This window comes from Oncorhynchus masou, chromosome 27 (genome assembly GCF_036934945.1).
Source record: "Oncorhynchus masou masou isolate Uvic2021 chromosome 27, UVic_Omas_1.1, whole genome shotgun sequence".
Lineage (NCBI taxonomy): Eukaryota > Metazoa > Chordata > Actinopteri > Salmoniformes > Salmonidae > Oncorhynchus > Oncorhynchus masou.
The window spans coordinates 23,202,577-23,220,391 of NC_088238.1; the positions used below are offsets into that span (position 1 = coordinate 23,202,577).

At 40.4% G+C, this 17,815-nt stretch overlaps 1 protein-coding gene across 11 annotated transcripts in view; it reads right to left on the reverse strand.

Annotated features, from left to right (window-relative positions):
• The window catches only part of LOC135515814 (protein phosphatase 1 regulatory subunit 12A-like), a 62,486-nt gene extending 52,085 nt beyond the window's left edge, over window positions 1-10,401 (reverse strand). For 8 of the 11 annotated variants that reach the window (XR_010451857.1, XM_064939563.1, XM_064939566.1 and 5 more), the window contains exon 1: window positions 10,068-10,400. Coding sequence is in view for 10 of the 11 variants with exons in the window: in XM_064939563.1 (XP_064795635.1) it covers window positions 10,068-10,304 (237 nt within the window). In the remaining variant the exon portion in view is untranslated. Of the gene's footprint in view, window positions 1-10,067 lie in introns of all 11 variants that reach the window. The other 3 variants (XM_064939568.1, XM_064939567.1, XM_064939565.1) reach the window with 2 other exon arrangements.
• Between the last annotated feature and the right edge of the window lie 7,414 nt (window positions 10,402-17,815).

Genomic DNA, 17,815 nt, shown 5'->3' on the forward strand with positions numbered 1-17,815 from the left:
GAAGTAGGAGTTAGTAGATGAAGCCGTGCTCACTTGTGGAGCTTCTACGAGGAAATGAGAAAAATAAACAAATACTTCCTGTTCCTCTGCCTGAAAAGTCTCTCCAACACCCCCATCCCCCACTACATCCTATTCCCCTCATTTAGGAAGAGGATAAACATTCCTGTCAGTCCTCCTGCCCTCTCAAAACAGACGACAGCAGGGCACACCTTTAATTAGCCAATGACAATCCACATGAGGAGTCCTGAGCAGAGACAAAAGCTCTGGAGACTAGGGCGTTGGGATTTCAGAAGGCACACCTAATCTCCCTGAGCCTCAGAAAATGTCAACTACATTGGAAGGCTCACATGAATCTCAAGTGTGGTCCGAGGACACTAAATTGAACCAAAATTACTGGTACACCAAGAGTTATACTTATTTTGTAAATGTATGCTAAACGGCTCATTGCTTGTGAAAGAAAGACTTCACTTATTTGGGTTGAAAAGGTTATACTTCTTGATTGACGTTGCTGTGCTTCCGACTGTAGCCTCCTTTCTCCAGACAGGCACATGTACAGTAGGGCAGTGTGCTTAATTCTGGTTCATTTAATTATTCATTTGGAAGGCTGACATCTGGGATAGGAGCTCAATTAGACTTAACGACCAGACAATATTCACAATCTACAAAATGTCTATCAAGTCTACAATTTTAGGAAATGAACAGTGAAAAATATGCAAATGGTGAAATTGACGCAAAATGTCCACTGATTTTTTTTTTTTTTAAAGGCACAAGGGTGAAAATAAAAGTACATTTACCTTCTAGTATATTCCTGCTCTGAATAGTTTCCTACTCTGGTCTGTTCAGCAGTGTTAATAGCACCACTAAATTACTGTACCTGGAGATACTAAATAAATCAGTGATTTTGAATGATGTCCAATGCCTGCAGCCATCAAAACTCACAAGCCAAACACACAGACACCCAGCTCGATTCACTGACACGGCTTCTACTCTGCAGTCAAATACACATGCACAACACACACACCACAGACTATAATTAAAAGGCCCCTGTCTGCACAACAGCACGCAGCAGTTTCACTGGCAAAGTCACAAGGCTGGTGGTGGCTCAGTACAAAACTAGATCCCTCACAGGCTGAGGGGAAGAGGCAGACAGACTGGTTAGCCTGTACAAAGGTTGCTAAAGACTTGTGTACTGACTGTTGTGTACTGGGTTGACTACAAGAAAGGCAAGTAGCCCACTTTGAAACCACATAGGGGTGTGATGCCCCATCATGTCTAGTAGGCTGTTGGTCCTTCACTCATACTCTAGGATGGTCTAGGCCTACATCGTATGGTCCTTCACCTAGGCCTACATCTTATGGTCCTTCACCTAGGCCTACATCTTATGGTCCTTCACCTAGGCCTACATCTTATGGTCCTTCACCTAGGCCTACATCTTATGGTCCTTCACCTAGGCCTACATCTTATGGTCCTTCACCTAGGCCTACATCTTATGGTCCTTCACCTAGGCTGAAATCGGGGCTTTACCTCAGGGATCGCGTTCAGATGTCTGCATTATCCAAATACAGACTAACCTGATTTTAAACAATTTCACTTGCGTTTTATGTTGCTTATGATAAATTTAAAAAACGACCATCATATTTAATGTTTATCATAGAAAGAACGTAGCCAGTTACAATTCCTAATGATTTTCTTGAAGTTAATCTTGCATTTTTTCCAGAGAAAGTATCTATACAGAGTGCGGTCTGCTGATTGATGAGAATTCATAAACCGGCATTTGAGTGGAGAAGTGCAACTGAAGCACTAAATTAGTCTGATGCCAAGCTGAAATTACAATAATAAGCATTTTAGATCTGCATTTACAAAATGCAGCAATGCCTTTCATATACGTTCTTTTTTGCATGAAAACGCAGAATTCTGTTTTAAAATGTGACTCCTGTACCTGTCAGTAGTTTCTGGTGCACCAATTTCATTGGCTGGAAAGATGAGGCCATTGAAAGATGAAAGAATGTAACTTCTTCCTCCCAGGACAACAACAAAACAGACTGGGCTTAATTGTCCTCCTTGCTGCATAAGACAGAGGAACTCAGTCCTCAGCATCCAGTTCCAGTCGGTTCAAAATCACCTTATAAACCCACACTCAGTGAGGCATATGACTGCTGGAATGCAAAAAACCCTGGGATGGTTTGAAGACCAAACTAGAGCAGAGGAGACCATCACAGGGTGAATAAAAACAGACAAGCTGCTGAAATCATCCCACTAAACTTTTGCAGCAGCTCAATACTATGCTAAAGCCCAAGTGTGACCGGAGATGTGGGGCAGCGGGGGAGGAGAGAAAGAGAGCTCTTGCCCGCTTCTCATCCCAGTTTACCTTACACAGATGTCGTCAACGGGTCTATGTGCCGGGACTATTTCTCAGAGACCCGAGGAGCCCTGACGACATAGTGAGAGATCTATAGCTTCTCGCTCACGTGAGAAATAGTTTGCATGTACAGGAATGCACAGTGACATCAAATGTACTTGAGGGAGAGGGTAGTACACAGGTGTGGATGAATGGCAGCTTGTAGTTTCAAAAATGAAATTGATAGCAGTCACCAGTTTAATTGTCTCGTTTTGATCATGGCCGATATCCGCGGAGCAGCTAGCCTATCGGTTGCTAGTGTGTGACAGGTCAAGTCCATCTCCACAGGCTTCTTGGTTGTCATGTCTGTGAGCACATACGTGGCAAAAAAGGTCGAGTTTACACCACTGCTGAGGAATTCTATCTACAACCCCAGGTGAACCAGTTTCAACCTGCTGTGACGCTTGTCTTAAATACTTCAGACAGTTCCAACCACTAGAGCACTTTCATAATTAAAGCATCAAGAAATTGGGTATCAATACATCTCAAGAAAATGTATGTTCATGCGTTTCTTTTTTACATGTTTTATTTGAGGTTACATTGGAAAAACTACCCACGAAAATCTGGAGTTGAACATTGCTTTCTAATGTAAGGAAGCCATGCTGACGTGTCATGATCAGAAGACTACCTGACGTGTTGTGAAGCAGTCGAGAGCAACGACTTCCTGCACTTGATTATAGGTTGCGGAAACACTTCAATGAAAACATAAGACGGAGCCCGCCTGACAGAGCAAGACCTACCAATTATAAACAGGTAGAATGTGCAAGTTCTGTGAGCTTTTCTAATATTACAGTTGTTACAGGCTAGAGGCCCGTGACGGTTATGATGATTCCGAGGCAACGTTGAATCAACATTGGGTTGGGTGACCCGCAACGCTTGAATTATAATATTTTATTAATGCACTTGTGTCCATAAAAACTGACAAGCAATCGACTGCTACGGTTATGAATACATCCAACCGTATGAGCCAATAACCTTTCTACAAGACAGACTGAACGCATAGACAAAGAGTAACACAAGTCAGATTGCCTTAATTCCATACTATAAATAGCTGAGGAACATTCTCATGGTGCTATGTGCATTAATCGCTGGGCAGGTAAATTAGAAAGGCAAAATTTAAGATACAAAGGGGGTGGTTGAAATATTTTTCTTATAGATTTCTATAATGCCTTTCTACCAGAGGTACTTCAAGAGCTTTACATAGTAACGGCTAAACTCCCCTCAACCACCAATGAAATGTGGATCTTTAAAAGCCCTCCAAAAACGACCAAATATGTCATGTCTGTTGACAGGGTCCAACACAAGAGGCAGCCGTTCAGACCATTCCACAGAATGGTTTCAAAGGAAGTGGGGCATTTCACTTTAAGAGTCCCCCCCCCCTCCACAAACCAACAGTGCCATGTTCACGCTGCCCCTCCATACCCAGTCCACTGCCAAACAGCCCCCCTCCAACTTTGGTTAAGGGCTAGGAATAGACACCCTCGATGAGCAACCCGGCTCAGAGTGACATTGTTTGAGTGACATCTACAGGAAAAGGTATCAAGTAGAGAATGATGTCTAAAAGAACAACGCAAATGCAGTTTCTTTATCTTCTGGGCCTTGGTATGGGGAAAAGAACTGACTGAAAGTATTCCGTCTTGTTTTGTGTTCCTTTGATTATCTTCCGAGGTGAGCAACGACAAATGTCCCTAGTAATGAGAGGAACATGGTGCTCTCGTCATCAAAAGTCACACAGCTCGTTTCAACCCAAATCAACTTAATCTAGCCCTAATTGGGCAGCGCTTTCAGGTCCTGACACACCAACACTCACTACGGATCAGGTGATCCGTGGTAACCCAAAACGCTCTCCGCTTCCCTCCAGGGTAAGTGAGTTTACAGCCTTAAGAATATATATTTTTTTTAAAGACAGAGTGCCGCATGACTGGTGAAAGAAATGTTCCAGAACATAATATTTCAGCAATAGGATCTGGGTGAAGACGACACTTTACAAGGCCAGACCTTCAGAATATATCAGGTCAACAAGTACATTTTCCAAATTGAAACAACAAAAATCTCAACACCTCAGCTGTGGCAGAGAATCTCAAAGGTTGGGGCTGGAACAATTATGTAATGTGTTAATGTAACTGGTGCTGCTTTGGATGGAACTGCAGTGAGGGCCCCATGCACTGCTGTCTGCATAGGCTCCATTTCAAGATTCATGCAGTCCATGTGATTCTAAACTGCTGCTGGCTACTCTGCTCAGTCAGTAGTTATGCAACTCTGTATGTACACAAATCGGCAGACAAGCCACTTGACATGAGACGTTGCCATGGTTACATTGTTAGAGTTCACACACTGATAGTGAGGGCGTGGAACTACACTGTTGCTAAGGTAAAAAAAAAATCATCGAGCCTATCCCAATGATGTCGTAAAACCTTCACCACAACTTACAAAAAGCTACTTTGATGAGCCAGTAAAAATGTAATTTCTATACAATACCTGTAGCTAGACTATATATACTAAGTACATTACCAATGATAGACAATATGGATGACTCAAGGCCAGATATGGGTAAATATGCCTGTTGTTTCACTGTGCAGGCCCTGCCTTGATTGGGCACAGTAGGTGGCAGTCAGCTGGGTCCTGGCATTGCCTGGGGAGAGGCTGGCAGGCCAGAAAGAGGGTAAGACTGTGTGTGTGTGAAGGGGGGGGTGACAGCTGAGGAATGCTTGCTCTGCTCTCCCTTTGCTATGGTTTCCACCGACTGTCATGTGAGGAATGCACGGGCCAGGAGGACAGGGACGGAATGCTACCTATCCAGCACATATCTACAAACATCTCTCTCCAGTCCTGCCCCCTCATTCACAACTCCCTGTACCTCTTCACCCCTCACCTCCGGGGAGCTGTGAACTGTGTGGAAAGCGTTACAATTCTGGTTTACAGTAGCACCATTATAGGTCTTTCCCTCCCACATTTACTCAGTGGTCCTAGAGGGCTGCAGGGTGTGCGGGCTTGTGCCCCAGCAGTAAAGATGTCAGCATGCGTCAGTTCGGCTGGTGCCTCGTCAAACTCAGGTAGCTGAACGAGTGTGCTCTCATACTACTCCCTTAAAGACCTTCGCTTGATTTTTTAATTTTGCAATATTACCGTTTGTCCAGGAAGACACCATAGCCAAAGTCAGAATTAATCTAAGATAACTCAAGAAATCTATCATAAAATTGTTGTTTTTGCCAAGGTGATCTTAGTTGCTCAATTTTACATCTAAGATGTTTGATTCAATATTTCTCAAGGGGGAAAAAATAATGGGCATTAAAAAAAACAAGTCGTCTCCCATTCAATGACAGACTTTGAGGAATCCCTACTGTTGACCAATCACCAATGAAGTGGTGTAGACTTCGGCTTCAACTTGCCTCCAGAAAAAAATACAAGTGTGCCCAACCAGACCAAACTGTTGGGATAATATATGCACAAACTCTTTCGAACTGGAAGCCTTAACACTCCCGATTCAGATTAACAACATCTCAAATCAGTCAAATAGGCCTAGTCTTTTGTGAACGGCTGGGACAAATGTCCTCCAGGTCCATAGTTAAGAACAGTGGTGGTCAGTCACAACAAAGGTGAACATCAGAGGCCATTGTTCAGTGACTCGTAGGTGATTTCTATTTCACATAGACAAACCCTTTCAAGTCAGACGGTCCACATGAACTCCAATGCATGCCAAGCCTCCAGTACAAAGCTAAGCAGTCCAGTGTGGCAATGACTCACCCAAACTTAGAATAATCTCCTCAAACCAAGCTATACTGAGAAGAACTGGTGCAGGGGGTATTTATAACCTGGCACTCAGAAGTGGCAGGAGGGCAGGAGTGCAGTGCAGTCACTGCACCCAAGGAGGAGTGAGTGACCCTCCGTGTAAAAACAGAGCATTGTTACAACCAAAGCTAGAGGTCACTGCCTTGCCACCAGGAAGGGAATGGTTCACGGCATGTCATCAGCACCCGACATCTCCATAAACAATTGTTGCAGATAAAATAACAGATCTACAGCTGCAACTGAAAGGAGACTTGCCACTCTACCATGTCAATTAGCCTACACTGCCTGGCTGGTCAGTGGTCACTCAGGTACCTGCGTGGTAGCAGCATTAGAGTCATGTTAAAGCCACCGTAGTCTCACGACCACAAGCCAATTATTACAGTAGTGGTGAATCGTGGCAACATGTTTGACTCTATAAATAAAAAGGCTAGTCAAACCGCAGGCAGATGACTACTAATCCTTACTAGACTGTTTGGTTTAGTTCCATTCAAGACCAGGACTAGGGTGCATTACCACTACTGGCCTCCTGCTAATAGGAGGGGAGTCCATCCCACTTTGGGAGAGTCATTAACCATTCATTCTGACAACTTTGATTCTCTAAGCCAACTGGCCCTACTCCTTGAAGGCAGAGATTCCCAACATGGATAATGGTTAGAAAAGCCATCAGGGACCATTAATGTGGCAACCCAGACTGAGCCACATTAGATGGGGGTTAGTAAAAAGGTCACTATTCAAATAGTATCAAGATATTTTTAACAGCAAATATGTTTATACTTGTTTTTTTTTAACTCTGCATTGTTGGGAAAGTTGTAGTCAGTGCATGTGTCCAATAAAATTTGATTTGACAGATATACGGAAATCTTAAGCGCATGTCTTTTTTTGTAGTTTTTAACTTGAGCACTGCTGCATGAGGGAGCTGTGGAGATGCCGGTGAGATTGTAATGAGCAGACTAAGGCAGATAGTGACGCTACTTGTCTACAGCCAAGACTACCGAGCTTGTAGAAGCCACAATGCTGTTTATCATCACATATAACAGTGCCAATCTTGACTGGAGTAGCCTAGAGAAGTTAAGCAAGCCAACTATAGCTGGCTGGACTAATTGAGGCCACATTCTGCGCTCACTATCCATTGAGCCACGTTGATTGGGCAATGCTACCAGTGGTTTTTATGGGGAGAACATCATAAAAACTACAATGAAAAGGTTTGTTTTTATTAAATGTATAATTTGAAATGTCATGGTATATTCTTGCATGTAACATGGATATTTTAAATTTAGAAAATGCTTTGTGTTAAAATAGGCCTATACATTTTTGGATGCTGAACGTCCGATACTAACGTCCGTTCAGCTATTCAAATAACCGTGCACATCCCTAAACAAAATCTGTTGGTTTGAGCAAACCAACATCAGCCAGACCTTCCTGAAATCCTAGGATTAGCAAGCTAAAACGCCAATCCCTATATCGCCTTCAACTCTTTTCCAAGACCCTGAAGCCAGGGATCACATGCTGGAACACAAACACAGCTGCTCCAAGTCTCTCCAGACATGGTTAGGTCTCAAGCACTGCGTCGCAAATGCTTTCCACACCTCTGTTTGTCCCTGGAGTGGACTCCGGTCCCAAAAAAAGGCTATATTTTCACCCAGTGAGCCTGCGCAGTGCAGGAGGCCGACTAATTCCAGTTGAAAGGAAGACAAACTCAATCACCCTAAAGAAAGGCTGATTAAGACACAGTCTCCGACAAGTAGTGCATATCTAATGTCAGATAAAAATAACTCACTTGTGTGAATCCCCCCCCCCCCCCCAAAAAAAATCAACTAGTTATACAGCAGCATCTATTCTAGAGACAAGGCACCACTTCTACACCCTGAGATCGGCCTTGGGTGATATAGCCTTGCCCGGCAATAACAGTTTATAAAGGTGCACACATCAAACTACTTAAGAGAAAGGGCGGGTGATGCATCACTTCGCAAAACAGGACATCTGGGTGACGAGATTATTGTAGATGTAAGGTGTAAGGCAGTTTGAGCATGCAAGACTTCAATAAACAGTGTTTCATTCCAGCATTACTAAAATGCATTTGGTGAGACAGGCAGGCCTACACCTTCCCAATTTTGCATTTACACCTGTGTGAAACTTTGATGAACAGTTAACATGTTATTCTTTGGCTACAATGACAAAACAATAGCATGACTTAAAATGTTTATGTGCAATATCCATTTGAAGAACAAAAAACTTAACTGAATTAGATGTTTTGGTTGAATGTTTTGGTTGTCAGTATTCAAGTTAACAGGCTGGTGCTCCACCTGCCATAACATAAGCTAAAGTGTTGACTAATAACATTAACAGCCCAAAAACCTAGGATTGGCTTCTTTCACACAGCTGAAAGCGACAGGTATTGACATGTAAACCTCACACCTCCCAGAGAGAATGTGTCAGCTGTTATCCGACTGCAGAACAGTCTACTGTGCAGCAAAACACGTCAGTAATGCAACACTGCAATCCGAACACATAGGCAAGATATAGGCTAGCTAGTCAAATCCAAAGTGTAACAACCTTTATAAAAATGAGCATATGATTCTAATTCTGAGCATTTACTTAGTGTTATGCTAAGAATGTTAGTATACTTTTCAAATAGCCTAGCTATCATAACTACTTTGAAACACCACAAGTTGATGTTTGCCAATCCATGCAGATAGCTTATAATACAATTGCAAATTGCAATTACAAAATGTGGATATGAATTGTAACGTTATCTGCTACAATAGAATAATCGATTGTAGGAGTGATGTTAGCTACAGAATGTCAAAAGACGTGGCTCCTGAGGCTAAGGTTTGCTAGTAACACGTTAGTGTATGATCATTTAGCAAGCCTAAGAGTTACATATGCTGTTAATCACAGATAATATTTCTCGAAAATATAAGTATCATGGCTGTAGCTAGTTACAGTACAGTCTTTCTGCCATTCAGCCTATAGGCTGCGGCATAGCTACTGTAGCTAAACATATAGTCAAATATTGTTGCATGTTATAGCTTCGACGTGATCCAAGCTGACATCTGATTCATTTAATTTGAACGGTGTTTTACTGCCGACCGACTGCAGTCAAGCTTATGCTTGGTAACGAGCAGTGCCACTGGACAGCTAAACGTTCTTACCACCATTTGCACTGGTTAGCTAACCAACTTGTAGCAAGCTAGCTAGCCATCAGCTAACAAACAAGTACATTTTCTGTACTTCCTATTAAACTTCAATATAAAGCACAATTGGCAGCAGTTAACTTCGCTAACGACTGTAATAATTAAGTATTTGTTAAACAACAAACCAACAATATTGAGTTGCTATCCTTCATAGCTTACACAGGTTAGCCAGAGCAGGGCGACATATCAGTTCCAAGAATGGTTTGCCTAGCTAGCTACAGTGTAACTGGCTGACGTTAACTAGCTATGCTAACAGCACCACCCAAGTGGCTGGTTAGATGTTAGCAAGCCAGTCAACGGCATTCTTCCCGACTATTGGATGTTTGAAGCAGTTGCTGATAAACAAAGACCAAATAGCGAACTATCCATATGTTCAACATTACCTAACCTACGAATACATTGAACATACCTAGCTAGCTCAAACGGGATAGCTACCAATCAGGTATTTTGAGTTTAACCACCCCTTCGCTTCTGATCCAATTCAATCAACAGCCCAACAAATGAAATGGCCCTGTCTCGTCTAAAAAAGACGGGCGTGCTAGGTAAACAGACTGAGCTACAGGAGGAATTACTCCATTCTCCATTACTGTGGCAGGAGGTAACGTTAGCTACGATCTTTGGCAAGACATGTGGTTGTCGTGCTCTTGTATGGGAAGTGTCTCGGCTTATAGCTGTAAAAGACAAACCTGGTGGAGGGCAGTCAGACCGTCTACATTGGCGTAGTTGATGTCAGCACCCCGGTCAATCATTCGGAGCACCTCCTCGGTATCGCCGCTTGAGCAGGCAGCCAAAAACACGGCGCCATCGTCGAACTTCACCTTCGTCTTCTTCTTTTTCAGAATAGGAGGCTCGATGTCTGTCTCCGACCCTAACCACCGTTTCAACTGTTCGTTCCTTTTTTGCTTGGCGTCCGCCATCTTCATCCCCTCCCGTCTCGGGCTTCTTATCTTTCTCCGAGAGAGGATATACTTTATAGTGCCACTATCCCACAGCGCACTGGGCGTGGGAAGGGGGGCCTGAGAGAGCGTCTGGATTGTTTTCCATAAGCTCGCGAGACAAAGCAACGTCACCTCAGGATCTGCAATATAACGTCATCATCAGCAGATGAAAGGAAAATTAGGTTTTACATTCCTTGACAGAGTTAGAGTGTTATCATTTATTATGATAAATAAGAACACCGAGACCAGCATAATGTCGATTTTATTAATTGTGAGTTCTATCAGGATTGCTTCTAGCTTTTTTTCAAGGGTTTTTATGATGACTGGTCAAACTAAGTCGAAACAGTTGAGAAAATATGTATTTTATTTCTTAGACCAGAGATAGGCAATTGATAAACATAGCTCTTTCATTCTTTTTTCAACTGTTAATTAATAACATTCAAAGAACTGTCCATATGAAATTACCAGAGGAAGACAATAAACATTAGAGGACATTGGCAATAGAAATAGCAAGGGGGTTTATGTTTTATCAACAGTGGTAAAATGGTGTAAAAGGACACAATCCCCAAAAGCAGAACTTGAAATCGATGTTGCAGAGCCAATATCAGCCGACAGGCAGGCCACATACTGTACAACACAGGCCAGTTAAATGCATGTCTCATCAAAATGATTTTCAGAGCCTTTTATTAATCAAGGATGAGGTGCTATTACATTGTTTTTATATTTAGAGTTATTCGTGAGGCCCTAAAAAACACAAAATCACATCACCAGTGATTAAAGTGCCAGATCAAATTACATCCCAAATCATTTTCAACTGGGCCTTTAAATGAAATGTGACCATGGTCACTTAATCAGACTTTCAATTTTCAAAAGCTTGTTTCCAAAACTACCACTGGTTGAACAAATATGTCTCTATTTTCTACTTAAATATCACAGTAGTAGCAGGATACTAGTATGTTTACTTAGTTTGTGCCCATCTGTGTCAGCTGTGCCACCCTTTCAGAGGAGCCATTATGGAGAGGGAGACTATTGTCCATGAAACATTAGCTGGCCAGTCCATGGAGATAATTACATTAGATATGAGAGAGACAAGTATAATTATTTTTCCATGAGTACATTGAAGCACTTTGGGTCAATAGGAAAATGTTTAGTGACCAGTGTCCAACAACAACTTATCTAAAGGAAACTAATGACTTCCTCCTTGGCCTCAAATTGGATTGGAAACCCAAGGGTGGAAGCCATGGTATGGACTGTTTTGTCTCTCAGTAGTGTTTGTGTGTGTGTTTTGTCGGGGGGGGAAATACCTTTACAAGAGAAATCCACTTTATTTTTTTGTGTCGGATGGTTATATCAGGTATAAACCAGTGGAGGCTGCTGAGGGGTTAATGGAATGGCATGTGATGTATATAATACCATTCCACTGATTGCACTCTAGCCATTACCACGAGCATGTCCTCACCAATTAAGGTGTCACGAAACTCCTGTGGTATAAACAGATGGTGATTCTCACCATTGCCACAATATTGCTGAAGCAAAGTATGTTTAGGGCCCTCAAAGCACCTTGCATAGCAAATGTGGCTCTGATAAGACAAACATAACTGTCTCAAGTGGCTGTGGATAAGCTTTGTGGCAGGACTCAAACACAAATATTAAATCTGCATTTTTTTGCCCATTTTTTTGCCCCTCCAACATGTCATCTATAAGGACATACATGGCTAATTACTGTAGACATAACAGGAGGCTGTTGAAGGAGACAGCTCATAACAATGGCTGGAATGGAGTGAATGGAATGGTATCAAACACATGGAAACCATGTGTGGAAACCATGTGTTTGATACCATTCCATGTATTCCTTTCCAGCCATTACTATGAGCCCATCCTCCCCATTTAAGATGCCACCAGCCACCTGTGGTAGACATAGTCTGTGTATTTGTGTCCCATTTGTGTTCCTTTTCATAACAGAGACACAATGCACACCAAAGAGCAATATAAAGCACCTTTACCACAAACCAGTACCTGCAATGATTTGATGGGAGCACTTGAAGTGAAAGGAATGTCTAGTGGACTCAGCCTCTGGGGTGGTCCAGACTTAGCCCTGACTGAATGCAAGGTGGACCGGCAAAGAGTGGTTTTTATTTTGGCACCACCGAGCGTTATTATTGGCAGACGCCCATGTGTACGCCGCAGGGGTGTGGTTTTGCTTCCTTGTATGCTGGTTGTGGAGTTGTTTCTAGAGGCCAGTTCCTAGGCAGTCGTCATGGAGCATGCCACAACACTATTTAAATGGAAGTGCCGTTTACTGTCATGTTCATAATGATAGTGTTTATGGGTTTGAGTACAATAATTGTTGGCCTAATTGTCCTGCTAATTCTGGTGGGAACGGCTCCTGGATCTCAAAATAGTTTATTTCCTACATGAAATCTAGAACATCCCTGTGTATAAAACAAGTGGGGATAATAGTGATACAGATACATGTATCTGAAGTTAGTTGCCCATTATAAGCTGCTTTAGTCCATCTTCTGTAACGCTGCTTGACACTGCTTCATTTGTGAATGGAACCCTCTAGTATCTGTCAGCAGCACCAGAAATGTTGTTGTGCGATTAACCGCCTGACTTTGTACAATCTGAGAAAATCTGACAACCTGAGCCAAAAAGCCATCCAAGCAAAGAAATGATCCAAAACATTTACACAGCTCCACCCACATGAGTTAAAACTCAAGACAGACCGACCACTGTGAGGACAGAGGGGGTGACAAGAGAGAGAGAGAGATCTCCTCTGCAGATCCAATCGGCTGCCACTTCTTTTCCCAACCCTGGTCCTTCCATCAGACCCAGTGGATGTCCAGCGAGGACCAGTGGTGGAAAAAGTACACAATTGTCATACCTGAGTAAAAGTATAGATACCTTAATAGAAAGTTACTCAAGTAAAAGTGAAAGTCACACAGTAAAATACTACTTGAGTAAAAGTATAAAAGTTTTTGGTTTTAAATATACTTAAGTATCAAAAGTAAATGTAATTAATAAAATATACTAGTGTCAAAAATAGAAGTTAAAGTATAAATTGTTTCAAATTCCTTATAATTTATTAAGCCGACGGCACCATTTTCTTGTTTTTAAAATGTACAGATAGCCAGGGGGACACTCCAACACTCAGACATTATTGACAAAAGATACATTTGTGTTTAGTGAGTTTGCCAGACCATAGGCAGTAGGGATGACCACGTCTTCTCTTGATAAGTCGGTGATTTTCCCAATTTTCCTGTCCTGCTAAGCATTCAAAATGTAATGCGTACTTTGGGTTGTCTGTGAAAATGTATGGAGTAAAAAATACAAAAATGTCTTTAGGAATGTAGTGAAATGAAAGTAAAAGTTGTCAAAAATATAAACAGTGAGGTAAAGTACAGATACCCCCCAAAAACTACTTAAGTAGTACTTTAAAGTATTTTTACTTAAGTATACAGTCGAGGACAGACTTTTTTATTTTATTTTATTTTTGTTTGTTTTTTAAATTGAATATTAAAACATACAATCTACTTGCAGTGAAGCCGCTCAACAATTACATTGCATTCAACCATCTAACAGACTCCATCCAGAACGACCCACAGAAGCAATCAGGGTCAATGCCCTGCTCAAGAGCACGTCGACTGATCCCCCACAAAGATAAAAACGGGGACCCAAATCAGCCACCGGCCCAAGCTCCCAACCACCAGGCCACCAGCCTGCCAAGACCCCCACCCCCCTCCCCACAGTTCCCCGAGAGCTGCCCCTCAACCATCCGAGACCCCCCTTTTTTCTCTTTGAGGCTGGATCAGCTTAATATTGCGGACAGAATGTTGCTTCCAATGTAATTGTCTGCATCATTTCCAATCCCCCATATTTTTGGGGTAAATATATATATATCCATACACGCATGCATATATATACACATATATACACACACATACCTATATAGACATACATACTTTTTCAAAGAATATACCTTTATTATTATTCCCCGCAAACCCTACCGCCGATCCCCCAATTGGAGTAAACTAATAAACAATTCTGCTTCTACCTTCAATCCATACATCTTATACACACTCTACAGATACAGTCTACTTTACAATAGTTCTCTCTTGTTTGTTCTTAGTCCTTCCTCTATTTCTGATGTCCATCCAGTTTCGGATTTCTACTTGCCATATATTTTTCAACTGTGCTGTGATGCTTCACAAAATAATTGAACCTTCCTATTCTCATAGCTTCTACAGATTGTAAATTAAAAATAAACATTTTTGTTAAAATAATTATTATATTATTGATTGATTGAGTATGGCTTTTCAAATCACCCAGTATTGCTATCTGTAGTGTTAGTTCTAGGCAAATGTTGCAATTCTTCAGCCATTCCTGGACCTATGACCAAAAATGAGCTACATATGGACAATTCCAAAATAAATGATCTAATGACTCTGCCTCCTCACAGCAGATTCTGCAGCGCTGGGAAGATTGTATCCCTCATATATATAACATTCTATTAGTTGCAAGAATTTTGTATAGTAATTTATATTGAAAAATTTGAAGTTATGAATCCGGCGTTGTTTTGCGTATCAATTCATAAACCATGTGCCATGGAATGGGTACATCGAAAATCTCTTCCCAACTATTTTGCAATTTATATGGCACAGCTGTCAGTTTTTTGGTCCTTAAATGAAATTGGTATATGTTTTTATTTATCACACTTTTCTTTAACCATTTATGTTCTTTAATACAGGGCCGACATACAAGTTCCTTACTTTTTTCCCCTTCTACTTGCCTCTTCCATTTTTGTGGAAATGCTGCAATTAATTGGTTGTCATTTTGGGTAGAGCAAACATTTCCATATGTCTGTGTTAGCTGCATGTGTGACATAACTCCCCCAGTCCTATTTATGATATCATTCACTAAATTTGTACCTTTTTTAAAAATTTCTTCGATAAATACAGTTTTTTTAATCAATTAGTATATTTGAATTTAACCACAATATATGTTGTACTATTTGTTCTGTCCTTTCAGGTGGATTAAACTGAAATTGCAACCAACTTTCTAAGGCTTGTTTAAAAAATAAAGATATATTGGAGATTATTTCCTTTTCAAACAACCGAAAGTGAGCAGGTATAATCTGAATAGAGGGGAAAAGGCCCTTCCTGAATATAGGATGAGACAGTCGTATCAATTGACTAGAGAACCAGTTTGGATTTAAGTATAACTTTTTTATGACTGATGCCTTTAGTGAGAGGTCTAATGCTTTAATATTTAATCATTTCTGCCCACCGAATTCATAATCATTATATAAATATGCCCTTTTAATTTTATCTGGTTTGCCGTTCCAAATAAAATTGAATATTTTTTGTTCATATAATTTAAAAAGCAGGTCACTGGGTGTAGGCAAAACCATAAGCAAATAGGTAAACTGTGATATAACTAAAGAGTTAATCAGGGTGATTTTTCCACAAATAGACAGGTATTTTCCTTTCCATGGTAGCAAGATCTTATCTATTTTTGCTAACTTTCTATAAAAATTTATTGGATTGAGATCATTTCTTTCCTTTGGGATTTGTATACCGAGTATGTCTACATCTCCGTCAGACCATTTAATTGGTAAACTACATGGTAATGTAAAATGTGCATTTTTTTAGTGATCCAATACGTAATATGGTACATTTATCATAATTTGGTTTTAATCCAGAGAGGATATCAAAACTATCTAGATCCTCTAAGAGGCCGTGGCGACACTCCAATTGTGGTTTTAAAAGAAAACATGAATCATCAGCGTACAATGACACCTTAGTTTTTAGGCCACGGATTTCTAATCCCTTAATATTATTGTTTGATCTAATCTTTGCAGCTAACATTTCGATGGCAATAATAAATAGATATGCCAATAGTGGACAACCTTGTTTTACTACTCTAGATAGTTTCAAACTTTCTGAGATGTAGCCATTATTTACTATTTTACACCTAGGGTTACTATACATAACCTTAACTCATTTTATAAAAGATTCCCCAAAATAGAAATATTCTAGGCATTTATATATAAACTCCAGTCGTACTTTATCAAAAGCCTTTTCAAAATCAGTTATGAAAACCAGGCCTGGTGTCCCCGATATTTCATAGTGTTCTATTGTTTCCAGTACTTGTCTTATATTATCTCCAATGTATCGTCCATGTAAAAACAACTGTCTGATTAGGATGAATAATATCTGACAGTACTTTTTAAATTTTATGTGCCAAGGATTTTTGCATCACAACACTGAAGTGTAAGAGGTCTCCAATTTTGTAAATGGACTGGAACTTTATATATACCACTTAGGTCCTGTTTCAGTAATAATGATATCAGACCTTCTTGTTGCGTGTCTGATAATCTACCATTTATATAGGAGTGGTTAAAACAAGCCAACAATGGTCCTTTGAGTATACCAAAAAAATAATTGTATACTTCCACTGGTATGCCATCCAGCCCTGGAGTTTTCCCATCCTTAAAGGCCCCAATTGCCTCAAGCAGTTCCTCCTCTGTAATTTGGCCGTCACATGAGTCTTTCTGTACAGATATTAATTTTACATTTTTTTAACAATGGAAAAGCTTTTCTTAGTAATCTACTGGAGAACCATTTAGTGTTCAAGTAAAACTTTTGTATAAGTGAAGCTTTTAGAGAGGGGTTTAGTGCTTTTATATTTAATAATCTCAACCCAGCCAGTTAATTTCATTATATAGATAGGCACGCTTTATCTTGTCTGGTTTAGCATTCCAGATAAATCTAAATATTTCTTGCTTATATGATTTTAAAAATTCATCATCAGGAGAAATCAGCGTCAAAAGTAAGTGAGTAAATTGAGATATGACTAAGGAGTTAATCAGTGCAATTTCCCCATAAATAGACAAGTATTTACATCTCCATGGTTGCAGGATCTTGTCTATTTTTACTAGTTTTCTATCGAAATTCATTGTGGAAAGACAATTTATATATTTTGTGATGTGAATATCAAGTATGTCTACTTCACTGTCAGCCCATTTTATAGGTAAACTGCAGGGAAATGTAAAAGTTGTATTTTTTAAAGATGCAATATGTAATTTTGTACGCATAATTAGGTTTGAGTCCAGAAAAGTTATCTAGATCTTCAATGAGACAATGCAGGGATCTAGCTAGCAGACTTGATATAAAACGTAAGTTATTGGCATACATGGATACCTTTGTTTTTAAGCTTTGGATTTCAAATCCTCTAACATTGTTATTTAATCGGATTTTAAAAGCTAGCATTTCAATGGCCATAACGAATAGATATGGTGCCAGCGGACAACCTTGTTTTACTCCTCTTGACAATTCAAAACTCTCTCAGAGGCAGCTGCTATTGAAGTGTAAGAGGCCTCCAGTTTTTTAGATAGATTCGATATTTATATTTGCCATCTGTGTCTTTTATAATAATAATGAGGACAGACTTACCAGTAATTGATATCTGCAGGCTCGGCACATGAATCAGCTTCC